Source organism: Ischnura elegans, chromosome 2 (genome assembly GCF_921293095.1).
Source record: "Ischnura elegans chromosome 2, ioIscEleg1.1, whole genome shotgun sequence".
Taxonomy (NCBI): domain Eukaryota; kingdom Metazoa; phylum Arthropoda; class Insecta; order Odonata; family Coenagrionidae; genus Ischnura; species Ischnura elegans.
The window spans coordinates 49,580,576-49,593,912 of NC_060247.1; the positions used below are offsets into that span (position 1 = coordinate 49,580,576).

General features: G+C 40.5%; 1 protein-coding gene across 3 annotated transcripts in view; it reads right to left on the reverse strand.

The window, feature by feature from the left end:
- LOC124153707 (diacylglycerol lipase-alpha-like) overlaps window positions 1-13,337 on the reverse strand; it is a 285,971-nt gene that overhangs the window by 100,070 nt on the left and 172,564 nt on the right. For all 3 annotated transcript variants that reach the window (XM_046527033.1, XM_046527032.1, XM_046527034.1), the window contains exons 2-3: window positions 9,124-9,701; window positions 817-918 (exon numbers count right to left, since the gene is read on the reverse strand). In XM_046527033.1, the coding sequence (XP_046382989.1) occupies window positions 817-918; window positions 9,124-9,701 (680 nt within the window). The remainder of the gene's footprint in view (window positions 1-816; window positions 919-9,123; window positions 9,702-13,337) is intronic.

A 13,337-nucleotide genomic window follows, 5' to 3' on the forward strand; every position in this document is an offset into this window, starting at 1 on the left:
AACCGTTAAGCTCTGCAGCGAATCTTTTCGCCTTGGTAGAGAGTCCCGCAAAGTTTCGGTACGATATCTTGAATGCTATTCTATGAAAATACCCGTCTGTCATATTTTTCACATTAGGGAGAGAAATTAAGACTAAAATCTGGGAAAATGAGATAATAAAGAGATCCACTTGGGTTAATTTACAGCTTTAAAACTCCTAAGTGTGACGATGTGTTGAGAGAGCTAAGACTGCAGTTAATCGGAATTAATGTAAAATCAAGATACGGTTATCAGCACGATAAAATGATCGACTGATGAATGTAAAACAATGATTCACCATACGAATTGAATCCAATAGAATTACAGCAATTGACAAAAAACACTGCTCTCAAATGCACCAGTTTGAAAATGAATTCAATAATTGCAGGTTAAAATTAATCATTAACAAAAATACTGACACGAAATTCATTACGTGTTTCGCGGGCTAGTTTTTAGCATGGAGTTATTCAATAATTTGTAGAAACCCAATAAAATCAAGCATATAAGGATAACTTCACAATAGTTTTCAGGTCATAAGAGTCGGCATTTAAATGAAAATACCATTGACAAGATAAGTAATTGAATCCAGAAGGTAAATGCCAAGGATCAAGTGGTGTGGCTTCCATCGCTAAGCCAGTTTCCTTATTATGTGTCTCCAATAAAAGTAACAAAACATCGCGAATTAAATTTCACTCCATTATATGTTCCATTGGATCTAAAAATGATGATTTTGGAATGACAAAAGGTATTCACAATAGCAAAATGTGTATACATCTCGTGCTTCTTGTGGCTACTCACCAAGTAGGGCTTCTTTGGCGACTTCGACTGGGCAGTCGACGTAGTGGACGCAGAGCCAAACCACGCCGAGGCACAGCCACACCAACTCGACGCCCATCAGACCTGCCGAAAATAATTGGAGTAAGATCTATTATTAGCATACCCATCCAGGGGAAAGAAATACATAGAATGCTCTCTGCGGTTCAACGAGTCCTCTAAATAAATGTTCACACAAAGTAAACCTCAGATTACCACTCCTAACCCTGAAATCACCCCGATAACCAGCTGACGCACAATCAACCACACCAAGTCATACATTTGGGCATCTTTCAAGGGAAAAACATTGCATCATTCATTACCGTCACACGATTTTTTCCCATAACTTCTTACTCGAGGAATTTTAGAAAGTCATAACGGGTGCTTAAGCGACTTAATCGCCGTTGGCTTCAATGAACTTTGTGGGCATATTGCCGAACTAAGAGACTTTTTTTCGGAGATTACTGACGATTTTACAGAGTATTTATTTTATCTAAGGCAAAAACTCGTACTGAAATAGTAGTAAGACATTGAATTGAATTAAGCATTATACCAACATCCTGAATGAAATGTGATTTCATAAAGCCAAACTTTGACCCTTGAATATTTTCCACTATCTTATATACTATCTGCTTCACCCTCGAAACCCTGAAAATCAGTGCATAGTATCAGTTACAACGGCAACACGGTTGAAAATAAAGGTTACCGTAGTAAGTCTTCAGTATTCAAAATAGCCACTAAACATTATTTGACCCCGTTATCCGGATTTGTTTCCACCTGTAATGAGTCTAAGTCACTCAGCGAGCCTTCTGCGGAATTTTAAAACCTCGCCATACTATGATTCATTACTGTAATGATTAATTACTGTGATGTAAACTAAAATTCTTGCAGGGAAGCTTAGCACTTCATCTCACACTCTGGAAAGCAGCATGTTCGGAGAATGCAGTGTCGCGGTCAGCGTGCCCGACTATCTGTCCAAAGTTCACCGCCGCTGGGGTGTTGTGCAAACCCATCCGACCCCTGGGAAAACATGGGGACGATTGACGGCTTCCCCAGATAAGGCATTCCACAGACATGGACGGGCAGCGACGCGACGCCCTAAAACTAAAAAAACACTATGCCCGAATAGACGGCCCCAAAATGCACTTCACCAATAGCTCCCTACATTGTGGCAGATGTAACTAGAATGATCTAATTGATTAAAAATTTCCAAAATATTTTGCTTGTGGAACTTTTCCATTCACATGGCCATAAGCGATATAGATATGATTTATGAATAAAGTTAGAAAACCAAACCTTCGCCTAATTCGCTGCAACCTAAGAATTATTTCCTGGAGGCAGAATAGGAATCTGAGTCATCTTTTCCGACGCATGTGCATAATTTTTACAAGTTATCTCTAACAAGTTATACTGCTTTCCTTGCCATATACTTTTTCCTGGTGCGCAATTTTTTCTTCGGGCGCAACTTGATATACAGTCGTGCGGAAGTGGCAAACGTTGATTTAAGAGCGCATATATGAACATGACGGAATTACTGACAAATATGGGCAGAATATCGTTGAACGTTAACTACTGAGACGGATAATGGCGAAAATAATTCTTCCGCCATTTTTGTTCCCCTGATATTGTTTTTACATCGTGTAATTAATTGAATTCATGATGAAAGACGCATGGAACATGAATTGAAACAACATCATGCCAAAATTATTCAACATGAAAAACGCAGCTTCGTTCGCGGCTAGGTCCGTTAAGGACCGTCCTATACCGACCTTGGTTCGTGGCAACCTACACCAAGAAGCCCGCCGCGCTTCTTGGTGTAGGTTGCTTGGGGTCCTCCAGTAGGGTGCTCCAAAAAACCTTTTTTTGAAAGTTATCAGTAATTTTCAATAAGAAATTAGAGCTCGATTATCCCTTGGCATTGCGAGCACTAACGAAGCCTTCGTTACAAGATCCTGAGAAATGGTCTCACGATGAAAAGAAAGGTAAACTGCCAGGTACCGGGAGGAATTTTGAGTGATAAATAAGAACTTAAAGCAATAAAATAAACAAATAGAGTAAATAATTTTCCTGCCACATTCCTTGCTAAGAAAATTTCGAGGATACTATGGATGATATTTTACACAATATAACAAATACGGCATGCGGCATAAATCTTTAAGGTCTTGGGTAAAATTTTGTACCAAAGTTGTTCAAAATGTTGCACACACAATTAATTATTTAACAACTAATGCTAAATTATTTTCTTAACTTTGCGGGCACTAACCAAGCCTTTGTTGCAAGATTCTGAGAAATGGTCGCACGATGAGAAGTAAGGTATACCGCCTCATACGGGCCAATCACGCGGGTTGATTTTTACGCAATTCTGTTCTTAACAAAAAGACTCATCTTCTCTACCTTCATGGCTGAAACGATGGATACCGTGCAAACTGCAATAATAATATTGAAATGAAAGGTAGCTGCACTTTTACACAATAATTTTAACGCGTACGACTTTTCAAAATATTCTATGATGCCACAAAATAAAACCATAGTATAGCCTATTTTTCAACGCGATTCCGTCCATTTAAAAAATTCGCATTCAACCCCAACAAACGTTCACACCTACTGCACAGACAGCACTCAAGTGCAGGACAACCTAGAGAGGTAGGCCGCAAAACATTCTCAGCGACTCCACCCACTCTTATTCCCGTTAATCACCTTAATTACCGCAACCTCTCACTTTCACAGGTACTAATCCCCTTCAGGACAGAAGAAAAATAAAGGAAATATTATCATATTTGTTGAACCAATAATTAATTACTGAATCGAGGTGCAATGACCCAATTATGTTTTATTTTACTAAGAGATTGAACGACCCCTTCGTATCTGAATTTATTTTTCGTTTTATGGTACCTCATGCTTGTAAAATGATCGATTTTTAAACACTGCCTAAGTTACTTAATTATTTTTTATCTTTTTCTGAAAATCGCTGCATGAAAGGAGAGCGTCGATTTTTATGAAAATTTGTGTTCAATTAAAAGTTCAAATTAAAAAACGATTAAAAAACTCGCTTTCTCAAAAGCAGCATTATAATCCCTTAAAAGTAAAAGATGAGCTTACCATCACCTGGAGAAATAAGCGAGGATAGTGATTACGTTTATTAGAAATGAAAGTAAACGAGCCTATGCGTGTAGATGAGAGTAAGCGCGGGCAATACTGCCCGTGCTACCGAAGCGCCTCGCTAACCACTCAGGCCATCACCAGCGGCTCCTCCCCTTCCCGAGACATCGGTAATTAAGTGGCTATTATATTATTATTACAGTATTCTACCGATGAAGGTAGGTTTCCATGGAGTACTAAAGAATTAGACTGGGATACTCCCTTTCCTTCCAGCACTGCCTTCTTCAGCTCACTGTAAGGCCTACGGTAAAAATCCTGTTCTCTTCCTTCCCCTCCCTCGTTTACCCAACATTCTACCCTCTAACACCATTTTCAATATCCATTCCCCGCTAAGTACTCCCTCCATCCATACCTTCTGTTTCCTCCGCATCTCATCTAACAGCTACCTCTCCTCACCCACCATGTCCAGCACTTCGTCGTTCCTCCTCCTCTCTGTCCATTTCACCTCCTCCATTCTTCTCCATACCCACATCTCGAATGCTTCCAATCTTCCCTCGTCCACCTTCCTCAGTGTCCACGTTTCCGCACTGTAGTCGTACAAAAATATTTCTTGATATTTGTTCATTGAATGGATTTCATGGGACTTTACATGGAAATAAACTTTGGGGAAACACTTTAAATATTTGTATGTGTGATTATTCCTTTTCCGACACCGACGGCAGGAACCCATGTTTAATAAAAACCCACAACTCCGGTACCTACGGGCCGGGACGTTACAACCATGCCTTAAACGATCGAGGCAACATTTTGAATGAATAACTTAAAAATTGTTTTTCCACAGAATTTTTATATTATTAAATCACGACCATAGTTTCGAAGTCATCTTAACGTCATCTTCTGGTGACGATGCCAGAAAGTGACATTAACTGCCGAAACCATGGCTGTGATTTAATGTAAAAAATTAAAAATTTTTTGGAAAACAAAGTTTAAGCTATTCATTCAAAACGTTCAGCAAATTCCCCAAAGTGTCGTCAGAAACTACCAACTTTATCGAGGCAACTGCGCAGACACCATTCAATTGCAGGAGTCGACTTGAGCGGTTGAATGAGTAACAAGAGGGCTTACATGAGACACGCGAAACGTTCCAACGCGGATCCACCCAACCCTTCTACCCCGTTAATCACCGCATCCTCCCTCTCATCCGCCAACCCCCTCCGACAACACACAAGACAGTGTGGGGCTGTACTAATGGGTTCGCTAATAGCCCCTCTCTCTCTCTCTCTCCTCCCCACCACTGCGGTGGCTTCCCCTCCTTCCGCACCACTCCTTCCGCGGTCTCGGGCACGGGATCCGCAAAACAAACTTTCGCGAATCAATGGAGCTGGCGGCGGCGGGCCCACGCACGGATGGCAGCAGTTTAAGCCAGCGAGACGGACGATCAGGAACCTCTCAACCCGGACCCGACGAGCAAGCAGGCCGGGGTGCGTTTGCTACGAATGGGGCTCCACGAATGGTTGAGAGGACGCCACCAATACACCCGCTCCACCGATCGAATTTTACCCTTTTCTGTTTCCCTCAACGCAATAAGAAATACTCATTTTTAAGAATTTAAAATATACTCGTAACTTTGCCGTTATATCGCTATTTACTTTTTTTAGACTTTGTGGAGTTTTTCCCTCATATGTTCACCAGATGATGGAAAGAGTTCTTCGTGTCAGGAATAACTCTTGAAACCAGCAATTTTGGCAACGTTACACCACAGAAGTTAAGTTAAAACCTAATACTTGTTTTAAATATCTGTTTTTCTATTATACATGAGCACTTATGTCGAAAGTTTCATGGTATATATGTCACCTAATTCCCTTACCTCAAATACAAAAACAAATCTTTCGTTTGAGTAAATTATGAGGTACTACATCAAATATATGGTGCGGGAATATGTTGCAAAGGGTCTACTTTAAAAATCACTAATGATTCAACGAAAGCTAATTGGGATATATGAGAACAATGATCATCCCAGACTAAGCCACTATAGAGCAAATTTCCATGACCTCATTCAAGTTATGGGACTTTCTCTGGGCCGCGTCTCAACGCGATGACTTTGGGTGAGGATGTCCAAGGACTTCTTTAGGATTTGAACCCTGGATCTCCAGAGTCAAGCGCTCCAACCAATCAGCTACTACGCACTCTGCCAACCTATTGCACAATGTAAATTTTGAATTCTTTTTGATATCTTAAGTTTTAAACAAGTAATGTAAGTAAGACAAAAGAAGACCGGTGGTTCAGGACGTCGTCTTAGGAGAGATGGGCAGGGAAGTCAACAACTCAGAAATTCCTCATTGTTCAAACGCCAAATAGCCTGCCAAATATTAGGAACTGTTGAAAAAGGCGTTCAGAAAAAGGTACCACTTATACAGTGCATGAAAAGGATGATTTTCGTAGAATGAGGAATCTGTATTGAACAGGCATGCGTCTGCAATTGAGGAAGAAACTGATGAATTTTTACATGTGGATAGTTCATCAACATCTACATACTACCCCGCAAGCCGGCTCAGTGGGAATGTGGCGAGAAGGAAATTACGTTGCATGGGTGTGAAACTTGGAAATAAGCAAGAAGAGAGAAAGATAATAAATGCTTCTGAGATATTGAAACGGCTGGGGGAAGTGAGATAGGGAGATAGACTGAAAAATTAGGACATGTTGAGAAAAGCTTAGTAGGAAAGAGCACGACTGAATTTAATACAGAAGGGGAAAAGAAACTGGATTTGGAATGCAAATATTGAAAGGGAATAGGATTTAAAAATACGGATTAATAAAGAGAGTATTTAAAAGATAGAAGAGGGAGAAGAAGGCTGAAAAATGACTGACAATGAGAAAAGATTTGGGTGCCGGAACACAAAGGAAGAGACACGGAATAGGACACACTGGAGACACATTTTGTGCGAATGACTAGTCAATTTAAGGCATTCCGTGACGACGATGATGCCGATAAGTTGCAATGAGAGATTTTAATGATTTTTGATATTATGCCGCCATTTGGAGGACCCTTTATCATGGGCGTAACCAGCGGGGGGCAGCAGGAGGCAACTTCCCCGCCCTAGTAACTAAAGTAAATTTAGATCAAAACTAAAGTTTTGAGCAAATTTTCTACCAAGAGAAGAACGAAGGAAACCAATTATTTCAACAAAAATATTCTCTCCATTCATAATGAAATATGAGCATAAAATCATTCCCCTCTAACAACCTTAAAGCCCCTTGTTCAGGACATGCGATGCACGTTATGACGAATTACGGAAATTATAGTCCGCTTATGGAGCCCATTTCATTTGAATTTCAAATACACAGAGCAGTATAAACCAAATTTATTCAACTCCGACCGTCCAGACTCTGCACTTAAAGTTTAAATACGATTTTTGACGGAGGCGTGGCTTGAAAGTCGAGAATTGGGGAACAAGGCCAAGGTAATTACGTGGAAAAGCTAATAACTTATTGATGAGTGTTTGCACTTAACAATAAACCCTAAAACATGAAAGAAACATTCCCTACGATTAGTTTTTGTTATTCACGTCACTAGCCAACACAATTTTTAAGCAAAAACATAATACTGAATAGAATTGGCAGAGAGAATAAATCCAATTCTCCGTCATGAAATGAAAATTTATGGCTTCATCGCTTGATAAATATTTCCTTACATAAATGAGCTATTCCACATAAATATAAAATTGTAAGCAATACGGCTTTTTCGTAGTAATTGGAGGTGATTATAACTTCATTGCTTGATAATTGTTTCCTTACATAAATAAGTGATTCCACATAAATAGAAATTATACGCAGTATGGCTTTTTCGTAGCCATTGGTGAATTCAGCAGCTAAAAATACCTAAGATTAAATGTATTTTATTAGAGTAACCGAAAACAATATTTGTTTGTGTAATTGGGTTGACTACGTACCTAGCATTTAATGAAGTCCTTCATTGTTCGAGGGTAAAATGGTCCCCTCGGAAAATGTCTCCCTATTTCATCTTTTTTATCAGACCTAGAAATGCGAGTCATGTAGCTCCAAGATGATGTACTTTTTATCAAAAAGAAAGATATCTGCCCAATATCTCAAGCAATCAAACCCAAGAAATTGAAAAATCCGGATCTTTTCGCCCGAAAATGACCTGGGATGGGTAACTTCTGCCGGATATTACGAGTAGCTCCGAGAAAAAAGTGACAAAACGATGTATCCTGTAATATCAACACTATCAATAAACTCACATTGATTCCTATGAGAAATTTTTTTTTCCCCGAGGCATATAATGTGAATTTAACCAATGTTCATGCGACAGGGTAAAAATGTAGCACATACACTGCCAAGCGCGGCGTTAACGCGAGAGCGGCCATAATCTATGATAGAGGCATATTTGAAGCCCATATTCCCTTTCGTTACATCCTTGGAAAGATCGCAAGGGGCTCGTATTTAGCACCGTGATCCGCGGTAAAATTTACATGGGAATTAAGTAATCTGGATAGCATAGTTGTCTGCGCATTGGCCCGGAAAGCCAAAGTTCGGTAACCGGTCCTGGGAAATTTTTCCCACGACAACAAATGTGTAATACACCGCCGTTCCTACTTAAGTACCTCCAGGAGGACTTAAAGTGCACCACTCTGTCCGTCGGATGGGACGTTAAGCTGTGGTCCCCTTAGCGCTTTTCGTTAGGAGTACCTCAGTTTCCTCTCTTGAGCGACTCTCAGTCGAGCGACTAAGAACGCACACAATGAAATTTATCATTTATATACAAAAACTGTTTGAGACGACAAATTTATTTATTTCCAACTACCTCGTAAACAGCGCATAGCAGATATTACAACGGAGTTTCCAACACTAATTATGCCCAACAAAAACACCCATGCCCTGAAGAGCGACCACCTACCTAGGCGGTACTCGAACCCGCGGCTTTCAGTTTGGCACCACCGCCACCGAGGCCGGCGAAATTCGAAAAATAAAAAAAACTTTAAGTAATTCTGTACTCATTTCAACCATATTCAAAACCGCACCATCCTTTAATAACAACTCTATATACCACTATTGGCTTGGTCGGCTGAGTATATAAGGCACTTTGCCTTTGGTCCCAAGAATAACAATTGAATAGGCGAATTGATTGCTTGTACAAGTGAGATGATGAATGAATAGGCATCGCGGTGAACTCACCCAGCCTGGCGTAGATGAGGAACTCAGCCGCGGCCCTCGGCCTCGCGTCCAGGATGGACCCCCTCATGGCCACCAGGCAGATGGACAGCTCGGAAACCAAGGCGCAAAGGGTGAGGGCGAGAGCCGCGACCGTCAGGCCACGCAGCGGACGACCGCAACTCCGACTGTGCACGGCCTCGTCCACCTCCCCGGCGGAGGTCGCGGGCGCAGTCGGCGACGCGTAGACACCGTCACCTTCCACCGCCACCACGGAGGCGGGGAGGGGCGTGGTCGCGGCCCCGGAGGCGACCGAGGAGCTGTTGGGGCCCCGGGTGAGCGCGGGGCCCAGGACGGCTGCGGCCCTCCACAGGGCGGGAGTGAGGAGCGCGGTCAAAGGGTCCGAGGTGGCGGGGTCGAACTCGTTGACGACGGACAGGTCATCGGGGAAGGGCGTGGTGGCGTCGGGGGAAGAGGCGATGGTGGGGTGGGAAGAGATGGTGGCCGAGGGGACGGTGGGGGTGGGGTCCGTGGGAGAGGCCACAGATGATCCGTCCTCGTCCCAGTCCGAGGCCCACAGGACGACCGAGAGAGCGATGGCCCTGTAATGGTAACAATAATAATGATAATTTTAATTTATGCACCCAAAAGAATTCATTCAGCATGGAACATTCATTTTACACACATACAAAAGTAACTCTAGCCATAATGAAGAACCTGGGTAAAGGCTACTATCAAAGTCTCACTCAATATATCAAGATCTAAAAACTAATGGATTTCCGAAAACCATGTTCCTTACGATTTAAAAATCCGCAATTTTAAATACTTCCCGACTTGTCAGAAAAGTCTTGCAATCCAAATAAAAAGATGAGAGTGTTAGGTGTATCCGGTACCTAGCCTAAAATCAGTAAAAATGCAGTGGAAAATTAATAATACTACGAGGTCTATTGTCATCTCTGCCACTGGTATCATCCCAAAGCAAATACAAAATAGTTTTACAATACTCAACCTTAATTCAAATGCATCAAATTGCAAAAGGCCATAAAAATTCCAACTTGTCACATCACAAGAAATTTTCTCCACTCGATAGAAGAGTTACTTTGGTGAGAACCCGTACTCTTAACATAAAAGCTCTGCGAAAATTGAGGACATTTTAATGTAAAAGAAAATGATAGTAATAATATAATAAAATAATAATTAGTATATTAACAAGTCTGTTAACTAATTAATATACTAACAAGTATCACACGATGGAAAATGAGAAAATTAATGCGGAGAATGACTTTAGCCACCGCAGTACCAATTATAATATCGTGCACTCGCATATTGAAAAAAAAACAATTATGAACAATCATAAATTAAAATTACCAAATTTTAAATACATCGGAATACAAATATCAGTTCCATTTAGCAAAACTCGATCCGTAAGGAAATTCCTAAAACATGACCATGATTCCTAGGCAAAAACCAGTTCTATCGCTCATGGCCTAAGCCGAATGACAGTGAAAACCTGCGTCAAAACCCGAGGAAAATGTAGATTATAATAATAACAGCTATACTTGAATACTGAGATCAGAAATGATAGAATAAAACTAGGCAATAGACCCGAGAAAGCCACCAATAGTTTCTTCAGGGGCACCCGTTTGTACGATGACTGAAATCTAGTAGCATTTATTGTAGCTATCAATAAATTATGAGCTGCTGAATCTATAATGAAAAGAAGAATGAAAATATTATTTTAAATACTCGTGGGAATAAAAGTTCATCCCCGAAATATTGCCCATTTTCAATCAAACAACCATTGCCAACAAAATTTTAGAAAGGAAATAAAATTCACATGTTTTCAATGCTGATTAATCAAAAAGATTTTTTTTTCGGAGGAAACCGCGAGAGAGTTTTCCAACCCAATGAATCATAAATGAAACGACAGCGTACGTGAAAATCCATAAAGAAGGGTGTGCAAACAACTCAATAAAATGAGCAACACGTGGAGAATCAATTGCTCCAACTCGAGCAAAATCCAACAACTGAACAGTATAACATGCACTACCGAGCAAGAGAAAATGCTTATTATCTCACAACAGTTATTCGCTTGTTGCCCGAAAAAAACTCTCTCACGAATTACGACGTGCACGAGAGATAAAAAAAATATAGGAAAGATATAAAATACCGAATGAACGGTGCAAATAATAGCTGCTCATCTTTCACAGCCCACGTTACTTTCCTTCGGCTTAATTGTAACCCGTCACGCTAAAGGGGGAAAAAGCAACACTGTGTCGCAAAAGAATTATAAATCATGCTGCGAAGCCGACTCCGGGTAATGGAAGAGGTCTGAAATAAGGCTATCGCCGAATGGCCAGTGACAAATGCACTACCTTCACCTAAGTGACGAATAAATGGGATCTTTTAGGGTTTGGTGGCTAAAACGAATACGGGGATTCCATCGACGAAGAAAATGTACCAAACCGGAAGAGACCGTCAACACATTTGGATGGCCCATCAGATCGCAATTCACTGGAGACGAATCGATTGAAAAGTCGTTTTATTTTTTTTCTGATGCAAACATAAAAGTCGAAAATATCCTCATACGTCGGTAACGTGAATGCCAACGACCGAGGAACCTCGGAGAGAAAACTGCGAACTTCGCACGAATTTTTTGTTCGATGGATAATTACTTGAGAGAAAATATGACAATAAAGTTCGAATGCACTTAAAATAATATTTTCTCATTATTTAGTCCGGAGTACATTTTTAGCAGCCATCTAACTTCACTCTCACAATGTCATCTCAGAGAAATGATTTCCTAGGTTAATGCATGTTACTTCTGGATGCTAAAATTTCGAATAAATTACATTTCTGTCCACAATAAGTCTTTCCACATCTGGGGATGAAACTGTTAATGCCGTTTTACACGAGGCACGGAATTGAGCAGGTTAGAGCTGCATTTATTTCTAAAATGGCGTGGAATTGCGCGAATGCATGAACGAACGAGATCATTGTAAAAATAACTTGGTTTTAGAATACAAACATTTTAATGCATTCACCAACCCGGATTTCAACACCTAGTGCCATATACTAAGTTATTTTAAGTATGAATATCGCAAACTTCCAAAAGGTTAAGCCTGACCTAATCACATTACATAACTAACACTGTAACGCATATCTTATCATGAAAAGCCGCTTTTACCACGTGATCAAGCTGCTGGCACATACCTTATTTCTTTCACTCAAACTTACCCTTCCAATATTTATTTTACTAGAGTCGTAAGTAGGAATATGCTTTGGGGGATGAGGAGTGCTCGTAGAGCAATCCCCCCTTTGAAAGGTGATAATTTAAAAAAATGACAAGCCTGGAAATACATTTCACATCATTTTGGACTTAAAATTTGGGTTTAACTCGTGATTCCGCGGGAAATCATCACAACAAGGAAACATGAGTATACAGTAAAAGTCTCTGAGGCTTTGGGGGGGGGGGGATCTATCCCCTCATCCCTCCTCCCCCATAGTTTCGCCACTGTATTTTACTAACTATTACTTCTTTATCACCCTCTAGTGATTTGTTTTTGGCTTGTTTATTTTCATGCAGCATAACATCCTCCATTTTATTTAGAATGGTCTGGAAGTCTTAACGACTTTCTGCAAGGACAGTGATACGGTAGTTCTTCACTGGAAACCAAAGTAGGAATTTGAAAAAAAAACACAGCCTAATAAGATTAAAATAACGCCAGTTGCCACTGCAGAGTTACCAACCAACGAACCACTGCGGTCCGTTAATCCGCATCAATCGACAGCATAAAGCCATGACAGCGTGATGGTTCAAACTTCGAAGAGAGGCATTGAATCCAACATTGATTGACATTTGAAAGACACCTTAGCATCGAAGAATGGTTGGCAAATTAATCATGACTTGTTCGATGGTAATGAAATTCTGATAAAATGTACAGTTCAATCACTGCTGCCAATCATTGAACATGGAAGGAAAACTCATTCTACCGCCCGGCTCGGATCTTTCAGCGCCAATCAGGAAACTATTCGTTTCAATTAATGCAAGCCTGAGAAGCGGAAGTATACATTCAACTACGTATACTCCAACATCGCAAAAAAACAAATTCCACTTCCGTTGAAATGTCAAAATATAACTTTCAAAATACGCTCATGTAAAGAACTCAATAACGCTATCTAAATAAACTGAATTTTCCGTGTATGTCACCATAAATAGGTTTAAAAAAAAATCGACA